The sequence below is a fragment of the Alligator sinensis genome, unplaced genomic scaffold (assembly GCF_000455745.1).
Source record: "Alligator sinensis unplaced genomic scaffold, ASM45574v1 scaffold527_1, whole genome shotgun sequence".
Taxonomy (NCBI): domain Eukaryota; kingdom Metazoa; phylum Chordata; order Crocodylia; family Alligatoridae; genus Alligator; species Alligator sinensis.
Window position 1 is genome coordinate 3,155,007 of NW_005841958.1, and position 12,111 is coordinate 3,167,117.

General features: G+C 38.6%; 2 protein-coding genes across 5 annotated transcripts in view; one reads left to right on the plus strand and one right to left on the minus strand.

Annotated features, from left to right (window-relative positions):
• SHTN1 (shootin 1) overlaps window positions 1–6,020 on the plus strand; it is a 106,076-nt gene extending 100,056 nt beyond the window's left edge. For all 4 annotated transcript variants that reach the window (XM_006020550.3, XM_025200183.1, XM_006020548.3 and 1 more), the window contains one exon: window positions 3,365–6,020. In XM_006020550.3, the coding sequence (XP_006020612.1) occupies window positions 3,365–3,575 (211 nt within the window). In that variant the 3' untranslated portion in view covers window positions 3,576–6,020. The remainder of the gene's footprint in view (window positions 1–3,364) is intronic.
• A 69-nt stretch (window positions 6,021–6,089) lies between these two features.
• Window positions 6,090–12,111, minus strand: part of ENO4 (enolase 4) — a 16,456-nt gene continuing 10,434 nt past the window's right edge. The window contains exons 6-9 of the mRNA XM_025200196.1: window positions 10,253–10,448; window positions 9,140–9,207; window positions 8,452–8,569; window positions 6,090–7,253 (exon numbers count right to left, since the gene is read on the minus strand). Coding sequence (XP_025055981.1) covers window positions 7,114–7,253; window positions 8,452–8,569; window positions 9,140–9,207; window positions 10,253–10,448 — 522 coding nt within the window. The 3' untranslated portion in view covers window positions 6,090–7,113. The remainder of the gene's footprint in view (window positions 7,254–8,451; window positions 8,570–9,139; window positions 9,208–10,252; window positions 10,449–12,111) is intronic.

Here is a 12,111-nt window from a genome sequence, read left to right on the forward strand (position 1 = left end):
GACAGATTAGAGCAGTGACCTCTGGAAGGTTGCACTGCAGCCTTGTGACCAGCTCCTGTGTTGAGCGTGGTAGCTTTCATGCATACAACCCCTGTGCCATTCTTTATGTAAGCCGTGTTTAATTTAAGCTGTGTGGCAGAGGAGCAGTATTGCACCTGAGTTTCTGAACTCATAGGAAAGGAGGGAGGGCTGAGGGTTACAGGTAGACAGTAGGCAACAGTAAGCTGTGGTGTCCCACCATTCAGCTGTTCTTTGAATGACCTCCTTTTCAGGGGATTTTGCCTCCACGTGATGCATTACTAGGTAAATCTTCAGCTCTTTCTTGGTATAGACATCAAAACATGGGATTGAAACAAGGATTTTACCCTCCAAATTATGTCCTTTGGGCCTGGGCTTTTGCAGATGTTTAAGGAGACCAGGTAAGACTGTGCCATGATGCGTTTTAAGTAAATTGTATTTCTAACGTCATACAACAAAATGGCTTCATTAATAATTGACCAGTTTTAAATAATGTTAAGGTTTCCATGCAAATGCATGGGGAAAAGTCTGAGAGACAGCTGACAGTATAGATCCTCAATTTGTCCTTCTGCACTGCATCTGCTACTGAAGTCCGAATAATGTGAAAAAACTCTGGTGGCTCTGATCCACAAATGGACCGTCACTCAGCTTTTTACTTCTATATCTTTTGTTGCTCTGCATTGCTGTGTTAACATCGGTATTCCTGTAATCCAGGCACACACTGCATAACAGCTGGCATGTTAGTCTCAGTTTATTATAATAGATCCAGCAAAAATGTACTTAGATTTCATACTCTGGATTTTGTACATGTAATCACCTTTATTTAATACATGTGGATTTAAAAAACAGTCTGTAAATATGGACTCAGTAACACTGGGGAATATTTCCATGTTTGGCTTCAATACCTATTACCACGATTAGTTAGTACAACATGAGAAGTCAAATTCTTGGAAGCTTCGCACAGAGCTAGAGGCAAAAACCTTGAATTTGCAAACTGTAAAAAAACGGTTAACCTGACTGCACCCTAATTGCCTCCCCGAGCTTCTTTTAATGGCAAATAAAGTTGATATTTTGAGATAAAGCACCAAATGCGGGGCATGCTTGAAACATGACTCTGTAATAACCCTTGCACCGAAACTTTCTCAGGCCAGGCATCTGCTCCAGATGAACGGGATTTCTAATTTTAAACAATAACGCTGCCTCAGCCCTAGCAGCAGTACTGACAACTCAGGGTAGTAATTGTGGGAAGGATTTGAAGAGGGAAATACTAGTCGAACTACGAAACAGTAATTCTCTATTTTATACTCAAAAATGTAACTCTGACTTCATCTCCGGCTTTCTCCATTAAACTACTTCATATCAACAAATTTAATTCTTTTATTTTGCTATCCTTGAAGGTGGTAAATACTATTGCGGTTTTATCCATTTTTATTGTAAATGAAACAGACTTCAGAGTGTTTGGCTGTACATCAGTTGTTGGATTGCTGCCACACACTAATGCAGACTCCCCGCTGTGAGCCCAGTGAAGAATTATACTTTGATTCACCAGATTGTATTAAATAGTCCAGCTGTTGGGATTTGAAAGATAGTTACCTCCAAAGTGAAATAAAAATGAACTTGGCATTTATGGCTTTGACCATTTTTATAGTGTTGGGCAATCAGCTTTTCAGAGGTAGCACTTTCTGAAATAACCCTCTTGTAGTTAAACTGCTTTAAAAAGTTTCATTCACGGTAATGTTCAAAATATCCCACCTTCTATTTTCAGTAAAATTAAGCTTGAGTGATAGGCAGGGTTTGCATAAAATAAGCATTATTTTCCTTGGAAAATCTCTGGGTTTTGACTGTCTTCAATTGAGCCTGCAACTGTACCTATTAGTGCCAATTTCTGAATTAATTAACTTGTGCTGAGGCTCTGATGTTAGACATGATTCTGGTGAATGTTGCTTGAACGTGGAATTTCACTGAATACAAACCATGACACAGTGTTTGAAATAGAAATTCAGCATGCTCCTTTTGTGTATATTAAACCAGGAAAGGTCAGTAATTTACTCTTTGAATGGAAAATATAATAACTTGTCGTAGCAGTGAGTTTGCTTCCATTGGTTCAGGCTGCAGATTTGCTTCTTCTCTTATGGTCTGGCAGGCGCTGGAGGAACCCCGGCACTTGTGTTCCCATGGCTGAGTCAACTGACCTCTCGCTTTCCCTGCTGTCTTTCCATCTTAGACAAAGTGGTTATCTTGGTGGGCAGCTCTGACAGATTGACCCTTTACATACATTTGCTTTCCTCCGGTAGATTCTGTTTTTTCCTCTTAATAGTTATGTCATCATCCTGGCAACGTGTTTGTGTAGCACATTGAAGAAAGGCAGAAAGTATCCCCAGGCAAGCATGTGCAGTTGCATTCATCATCCATCTAGAGCTGTTTTTTTGGTTGCAACTGAAAAGGGATCTGGGGCTTGTGTCTGTTTGGGAGGTTTACACAGGTGTTACTATAAAGATATTGCTGAACCAACAAGGACAGACTTGAGCTAAACCACAGAAATCCTAGTTTTATTTTATGCAGATGCATCTAATCTGCATTAGGAACTTGCACTCATGGAGCTCTGCCCGTGCTAAACTCACTAAGGACTCACCTACGTTAGGATGTGACTCGTGGTGGTCTCGCACAGTAAGGACTTGCAACATCTGTCTCTTTGTGAGTGCCTCCCCGTGGCAAATCCGGGATACTGCGCTTCTCTAGTGTAGAATCCTTGTGTCCGCGGCATTTTTAGGGTCTCCTATGGCTAGCCTTTCAAGTCTCGGCTCTCAGCAGTTATAGAAAAATAAGAGTGAGACGAGGTGATGGATACACTGAAAATCTAGCTGTTTATATTTGTCTGCCCTGTGGCAGAGCGTAGGTATCAGGCTCTGTCCTTTTTAAGGGTGCAAATGCAGATATGGCCAGGAAGCTGTTGTCTCCCCAGTAGCTCTGGCATAAGTTTTCCTTGATTACCACCTCCCTGATATGTGAAGCTATACACAATAGCCCTGCTCTGAGCTAGTCTGGAGAGAGCACAGAAAACAGAACTGTTTTTTTTACAAATGACTTTCTCTTTCATAATGTGAAGGTCCTCGCTTGCTGCTCCGTAACTTAATTTTTCTGGTTGCCGCAACTTCCTAGTGTAATTAGCTTATTACGTGATATAAGAGGAGTCATCTGATCATTGTCATGTTGTGTAATTGTCCATGTAATGTAACTGTCTTGGTCATGAAATGCTATTAATCATTTCTATATTTTCTGTTTGTTCATATTTGTTCAAAACATGTAAATCTGTGTATTTACATATGCATTCTTCATTTTCCCCCAGATCACCTAGTTATGTGGATTTTGCAAGAAAATCTTCTAGCTGTGAAAAGCAGACTGAGTCCATTGTAGTTTTAGATCCTGTTTCCAGCAGTGAAGACCAGATGCCTGAAAAACTCCTAAAACAAGACAAAGTGGAGGAAGAAAAAAGTAAAAAAATTGATAATGAAACGCCTGTTGAGAAAACAAAAGAGTCTGATAGTTCCAACTGTTAACTGTTAGGCTAAAAGCTGGGACTTTAGCAGTCCTTACTAGTAAGTATAAATTTCATAGGTCTGAGCAAGGATGCTCAGTACTAATACTGTATGCAAACTGTTTTTGATGATGGTTACTGAAATGACCTTTTGTATACAGTTTTGTTATATGCATTAGTGGGTCATGTAAATACAAAGGTCAGTCAGAAAGTAATGCCTTCTATTATTTTCTCTCAGCCAAATATTGAAAAAAATATTAAACATGGATGGTAAATTTGTACCGCTAAACACACACCTATTTTTGCTAACATAGTCTCTTCCTTCAATGGCCCTTTTTCACTGAATGACCCAACATTATATGAAGGTTACAAAAAATGCCTCCTAATTTTTATCTCCTAAGCAAGCCACAGACGATAGTGGATGTTCTTGACTTTATGCCTAAAGAGGCCAGAGCAAACTTGGAGGACCGTGTCAAGACCTCAGAGAAACTGAAATATCAAATGCAGAGTTTGTCCCTACAGAGACAGGTGGAAGGTGCTGCTTCTGCACAGTAACACTTGCCCGTAGGTCAGCCTGCGCACCACAGACGTGGAGGCAATCTCAGCTCTTGGATAGACCGTGTTGCCCTATCCTCCAGAGAGTGAATTGCATACTGATGGCAGTATTTGAGGGATGACAGCAGCCATGGCTACTGTATGATAGGGGCTATACAAGGACAAGGACTTTTCCAATGTCAGGATGCATGGCTTTGTTCACCAGTTCGAAATAGCCATTGACAGAGAAGGAAACGCTGTTGACAAATAGCTGCATGTTTGGCGATGATGTAGAAATGTTCTGTGCAAGTTTAATATTTTTTCAATCGTATTTAGCTGAGGGAAAAAAACCAGGCGAACCTTCCAGGCTGACCCTCGTGTATACAATTCAGAATCCTTTCTTTCTGTTTTGGTCTTGTGTATGCATACTATCTTCTTTAATATGTTACTTGGATTCTTTTAAAATATTGTTAACATTTACTTATTTTAATGAAAAGACACTTTGCAAAGGCCAGTAACAGTCTGATCTGAAGCTCGCTGCTGTCACTGGAAAGGCCCCCACTAACTTCAGTGGGCTTTGGATAGACACGGAGGCGACAATTGCACAAAAATATTGGACTGATCCCAACAAAAATCCACTCAAGACACTGCCTTAAAATGTCTTTGATACCTATTTCATAGGAGGCTGTATTGGTCTCCTTTCTAGTATGTTTATATGGGCCATTTTGTTGAATAGTAAAGCACAAGTACAGAATTTCTGCTTCAAAACATGGGTTTATTTTTTTCTGCCAGTACCGAGTTGACAGTTAGTGAAAGCAGGCAATGCAGCATGCTAGTTTTGTACCAGGAGTTTTGGTGATGATCTTTAAACATAGGGGTCTGGGATGTCAAGCAAATGCTCCTGTTTACACTGAGAGCTCTTTAGAGCAAAGGCTCTCTTATTATTTCTTTGTACAGCACTTAGCGCAATGGGAACCTGATGTGTTTGGAGCATCCAGGCACTGTTATATTGCATAAATTACACTGAGCTCTTGTGATTAAGAATGGTGCAAATCAATGTGTACAAGGTTGGGGCTCTTTGCCAATCCTACTGTTGATTTGTACTCAAGATGAAGAATTTCAGGATCAGACCCAATATCGCTAACAAGTAAACTTTTGACTTAATTCCTGTAAACTGTTGTGTACTGCGGTGACATGAGTTGTGTTGGTAGGTGAGAGCACAAGTACCACCCTTTATCAGAGTCCTTTCCAATGGAGTTAGATTGACAGGTACATAATTTACTTGCTTTGATGCCAATCCACATTCCAGAGAGGTTTGTAAAAGCAAACACAATATTTCACTTGAGTACATTGAAGAAACAAATATAATCAGGGATTTTTACCTTAAAGTAAAGATTGGTGTTACTGAAACTTGAGTGGTGATGTACTTGAATGCTCTGGTTTTTTGCTTAATGAAATGGTGATAGTATTTTAACTATTAAGGATGAATGTGCTCAGTTTGTTAGTGTGGCTCTGCATGTAGTTGTCTGGTGCGTCTCTTCCAAAGCTGATAGTAATGAGTATGGTTGTTATGCTCTTTTTCTCTTGGTGCATGTTTGATTAAAAAAACAACAACATTGGGGTTGATCTAATTATCTATCTAAGTGTATTTCCTAAATTAGGGGAAATTTGTCTATCATTTAATTGTATATCTGCATTTCAGTGGCTTTTTCTAATAGTTGGTTTTGCACTTCTGTGTTATCCTGAATTTAAAACGTGACATTTTATAAATGTATTTTTCCTCAAATTTTTATTGTTGTATATGTTAACTGCAAATTATTCTAAAACAGAAGTTTTTAAAAAATATTTCTTTTACTTAGATTATTTCTGTTACACTCCAATATAAAATTATTTATCTTTTCATTGTTGCTTATTAAAAAGATTACTGACAGTTTCCCAAACATTGTGAAATTGTTTTGTTATTCACTACTTCAGACTGGGGTAAGCTTTTTGTCCTCTAAAGCAAATTTCTACCTTTATTCTATGCATGGGGTTTGCAGTGGCATAGCTAGCCATCAGTTGCTGGAATAATATGTTTTTCTTCTGGACTAGACATAAGAGAGGTATTGAGCAAGTGTTGGACAAAGCAGCTCTGTTTTTTTGGTTTTTTTAAATGTTTGTTTTCACATCTCTACAGACAAGTGAAACCTTATATAACGACAGACATTTGTGTAAATACCAATGCTTAGAGAAGCTGAGCCTTTATTAAAACATCCAGTACTGCATCACAAACTGTTGTTTGAAATGGAGGATGAAAGTATCAAAAAATGCTCATTAACAGCTTAGCACTGTTCCCATTGAAGGCAATACTCCAGTGAGTACATGAAGAGGTCAGGTTAGAGTGGCTTTAAAATATCTCACTCAGAGTAGTCACAAGTATTTAACTGTATTAAGGGATATGCAGGATAAGAAACGAGTTGCTTGCTGGAATGAGTTTAGTGTTGCACGTTTACCCTGCCTAAAATTCATGTACCAACATATACTTTAGCCTTAATTATTCCTAGACTAAAAACCTGTAAAAACAGTACTGTATTGGTGAATAGGAATGAAAATTGAAAGTCATAGTTGAATTTGGAGGTATTTAAAATAATTTGTTAGATAAATGTAACAGGTCAAACTTAATATGAATACAAGGATTCAAGTTTGGTACACTATTGCCCTAAATATAGGTTGTCCATAAAAACCTGATACTACCATTGTACCTGCATGAAGGGACCTTGCCACTACACAGTGTGTCCAGGAAGGCTCTGTATAAGTGTGTGGATTTCCCTTGTCAATCTAATGACACATCAGAACATAAACCCCAAAATTTACAGTCCATCTCCTGAGGTGCTGTGGACTCACAATTCCAGGTGACTTCACTGACAGCTGAGGGTTCTTAGCACCTTGCAGGACCAGACTATTAATTGCTCTGGCTCCAAATCCATTGAAGTGATGCTGATGCATCCATCAAGTCAGGTGGAATGTGCTGTCCTGTGAGAGGAGTCCTAGTCCTCAGCCAGTGATGGCTGGGCAGACTGGGGAAGCATCTGGCCCTGCTTTGTTGGAGGAAGTGCATCAAGTTCTGCATCTATCAGTATTGCTTCTTCAGCAAAATCAACAAATTCAAGATACTTTTCTCCTGAACCTGGAATGGGGACAGAAAAAAATAAGTTCTCCTGATTGAAACAGGTTTGTTCAAAACATACTCTCGTGCTTTTCAAGTTTAAAAAGTCCAAGCGATAAATGCATCACATGCTTAATGTAAAGGATATTAGCAAATATCCTTAACAGTAAATTTTTGCTGTTAGTGTTAGCAAAAATTCAGCGTCTCCCTTGGGCCCAGTTCTGCAACTGACAGAGCAGCGAAGGCCACGTTTTAAAGGTATGTAGGCTTTAAAAGGTATGGCTAGGTGCCCAGAAGGATTTCAAAGGCACATGGATGCCAAGCTCCTAGTGATTTCAAAGGGAGTTGGGCACCAAGTGGGATTTCCAAAAGTCCTTGTCTGCAGCTTTTAAAACCTAAATACCTTTAAAAATGTGACCTCATGGGACCAAATGCAGGTGCAGCAGTGCACTGTGATTGCATTGTTTGTGGGGGGGCCAGGATCTGGGTCCATAGTGGCTTTATTTTGTGAAACTTCAAGAAACTACCTTTTCTAGTTCTGTCCATCTCCACTCAAACGAGACTGTCACCACACTCTGCTTTTGCATCACAGCATCCTTCCTCTTCATCTTCCTCTCCCACCCCAACAGCTCCATTCCCCTAAACTTTTTACTTTCCCCTCTATAGTTCTCACAGCTCTTCTCCTTTATAGCCCAATCCCCTCCCACCAGTATAAATCCACACCCCTCCCTATTCAAACTCCCTCTGCCGCTGCTACGCCTACAACTTTTAACACTTCCTAACTTATTTATGCAACTTTAATTTTCTGAACCTAATATTGGTACAGTGTGTTACAGTGAAATGGGTTGTAAATTGAATTCTAAATGTACATTTGTCCTGGAGCTAAAATACTCTGTGATGAAAAACTCTTAATTTATTTTTATTTCTTGATGCATGTATGCACAGGGGGCTGGAAAATTCCAGCCAGTTAATTTTGCTGGAAAACCTGACGTTGACTACCGTCTAAGAAAGGATCTATATTAGCATTCAGGTAAACAGACAATCCATTAGGACAAGAATATACATTGTGGCAAGTGCTATCCTAAGCGTTTTTGTCGGTGCTTATTTCTGGTCTTTTGATTCCCCTTCCCTCCCATGGAGCAGTTTCAATCATTCTTCCTCCAATCTTTGTTCTCTTATTCATTGCAAGCTGAAAACAATGCAAGAAAGAAGCTCATACGCAGCGCTCCATTCTTGGCCAGTTCTTCCTCTATAGCAAGAAGGCGGTTGTATTTGGTCACCCTCTCTCCACGGGAAAGACCTCCCAACTTGATAAACCTGGCGCCCAGTCCAACAGCCTTAGGACAAGAAAGTGCATGTTTTAAAAACTACACAGTTAAAGGAGTGAAGTCATTTCATTCCACGCTATTTAATTTGGTGTCCTAGCTCTAAACCTAAAGCTCAATAGTATTCCTCGTCTCTCTATGTAGAAATAAAACCCTCCTTTAATGAAAGATTTGGATGGGTTTGCACATTAATTTTCACTTTAATAAGAAATGAGACTTTATTTCCAAATGCAGTTTCAGTACAAAAAGATTAGAGTTAATTAAGACTTTCTATACAAAGCATTATTACTGTTCAGAAATATTTTGAGTAATTCTCTTACATTTTTCCACCAACTAATGCAAGCAAATAGATAACATGCTATTCCCTGTAGCCTGCTGTGGCAATTTTCCTTTATTATTTTATTTGAATTTATTTTTAAGTTTCAAGATTAACTCTGATAAGAGGTGACTTTCTAGAAAAAAGGCCATTTCACAAAAGGTTATGTGTCTTTCTCACACAGAGACGGCCTTTTTCCTAAATACCAGTTCATGATAAAAGCAATGTTTTAGCAATTCTGCAGTAGAACAGCTTTCTGTACTTACCAGATCTACAAGGCTATCATCAGAAGATTCTCCATCTGGACTTCCTAATATGGTAATATGTCTTTGTCCTATATATAATGGGAATTTGTAGCCTTCGTTAGTAAATATTTAATATATTTTACAAAGAAATAGATTTCACTTTTTATATATTGTTAATCCTTTGGGTCTTTTTAAGGTTAAATATAAACAGAGGAAGGCAATCTAATACCCTTTATAGAAATGTAAATGGCAGGCACTAGTTTAATACTTGCAATGAAACATTTGTTTGCATTTATATTATTTCTTTTACCTTTTTGGCCTAGTTTAGGGAATGCCTAACAGTTCTCCCCTGATTGTTATAATGACTATAGGCCAAGTTGATCATTCTAGGAATGTATTCCAGGGGGTCAAATACTCTGTGTACTGAATTCTAAATGCATTCCCTAGCATTGCAGCGCTGATTTTTTTTTCTCACAATGAAAAATGTCCCACACCTTTTGTGAATAAAGTTCTGAAATACATTATTCGCTCATTTTGACACGTGGGATTCTATTTTCTTAGAAGGAGATTAGGGGTATCAAGAATATATCTGACAGAAAATTTCTAGGAACATATACAGAACACACATAGAATGACAAATGTACACTGACATAAATGTTAAGAAAAATAATGAACATGCGTCACTAACCTAGAATTATTTCTATGTAGATTGTATTTGTGGAACAGTTTTTATCACTAATTAAAAAAACCCAGATTTTCCCCCCCTCAAGTTTCTGTTCGTTTGTTTGCTTACCTGTTTTAGTTAATTCTGGTATTTGAATATATAAAATTTAGCCATACCTTGAACACACAAATGCTTTTATGATATGCATACTGTCCCCCTGTCCCCAAGCTGCTTTGTTAATTGAAACCCTGGAAGCAATTTTAAGAATTCCTTCGGCATTTTCAAAATACACAAACTCCTAAATATAGCTGGTAATTAGGCCATGAATTTCAGATTCTTTTAACGAATATGCCCTAAATTGCCAGTTGCTGTATTTAGGTATAAAATGTTTAAATATTTGAAAGCGAATCATTGGGAGGGCACAATGTGGCTACTATAGGGTTTGAAATTCAGACTTTTCCACTACTCACCATCTAGAATTCTTGTAAGTTCTATCAGATCTGTTATCGTGGTTTGGTTTGTATATTTTACTACAAGACCACTGCATTTTGGTACTTGTATATTTTGGTCTATTACAAGTTTAGAAATAATTTTAGATGCATCTTCTGCAATCAGGTAGCATTTGGAACTAAGCATATTACATATATTACTCCACTGCTGGCAGTCCTGTGTAAACAGTAAAATTAAAGTATTAGAAGTTAAAGGATTCATTTCAGGAATACATCTATATTTCCATAGATTAAATTCTGACCACACTGTGGTAATGGCAAAACTGCCACTAACTTCAATGAGGCTGGAATTTTACCTTGGGATACCATTCTCTCGCACAGAAAAGGTAGTATTTTCACTACATGGATGCAAATAAAATATAACATTGGCATTTTCTTTGGCTTACAGGGTTTTGTTAGAGGACAGCATTTAACCGAACTAGATAGAAGCAAAAAATCTTACTTAATATATTATAATGAATTCTAGATTTCAGTCACTTGATCCCATGTAAAACAAAATAACTGTTTCACTTGTGATTATTTATTTAAATGCCAGATCATTAAATAGTAATGGTATGGAAAAAAAAAAGTATAGAATCAGTGACACACATTAAGACAAGAAAATCAGATCTACAGGGACACTCATGGGAACAGACAATTTCCAAAGTTCTCTTTAGGTAAGTTTTATATTTCTAGTAGTTTTTGTATTTAGTGGACTGTCCATGTATTACAGAATTGTTCCCCCGCCCCCCACCACACACATACTTATTGTCAGTAAAACAAAGGGGTTTTGACAGCTAGCTTACAAACTAACTTTCTCCTTTTTGTGTTCACCAATTATGTAAATTCTAAATTCTAAGATTTAAGATTTCTGAATTTCTTCAGTTCATGCAAGAAGGGTGAATATACTAAAAATGTGCAGTATGCAGACCTGCAGTTCACAAAGCATTTAAGTACATGCTTAAGTCACATAGGAGCTAATGGCACTTTAAGGACATGCCCAACATGCAGCAAGCACTTAGGGTGCAAACAGACATCACCCTTGTTCCACCATAAAAATGTTTACAACAGCACAAGTTGCAAGCGAACAGACATCCCTCCCCCTTGTCGCATGCCACTTACCCAAAAATGTTTGTGCAGCCAAACCTAGTTACAGTTTGTGACGCCTTAGGGTAGGATGTCTGTTCCCTCATTGCATGTGCAACCTGGTGATTCCCAGGGTGCACATTTCATGCTAATGTGTCTGCAAGCAGGGGAAACCTGCTCCCCCACTTGCAGACACATGCCCAAGAATCCACCTGCAGAGAAATTCCCAGGACACGTCTTCAGTGCAAGTTCCCTGTTTCCAGAGACACCCAGGGTCAGGGTGCAGCACCTGGGGGCCACTGTCCTGCAGGATCAGGCCCCTGAAGCCCTCGGATTAGCTTGGGTACACCCCTGCAGGACAATTGCCCTGGCAATGTCTGATTCTGCTGATCAATCTAATCAGTTGTCAGGACTCGTCACAGCAGAGCTGATGCCACAACATGAACAACCTCTGTTTGTAGCCTCACTTAAGTATTTAGTTGTATAAGAACAGATTGCTGAATATGGACCAGATTAGTAATGATTCTCAAGCATTCAAATACTTATAGGAAACCTGTGTTATAAGTTTGCTAAATTATTGTTTCTTAATACTAAACTACTTTGGCTACCCGTAGTTTTCGATACTGGAAATGTATGATTTCTTAGACGCTGTCAGTGGACATCAAAGGGATTGGTGGAAACTAGGCAGGGAACCTGAGGAGGTATGCAAGTAAATTTGCGACTGCAGGAGAAGCAAAACTGAGTAAAATTCCTGC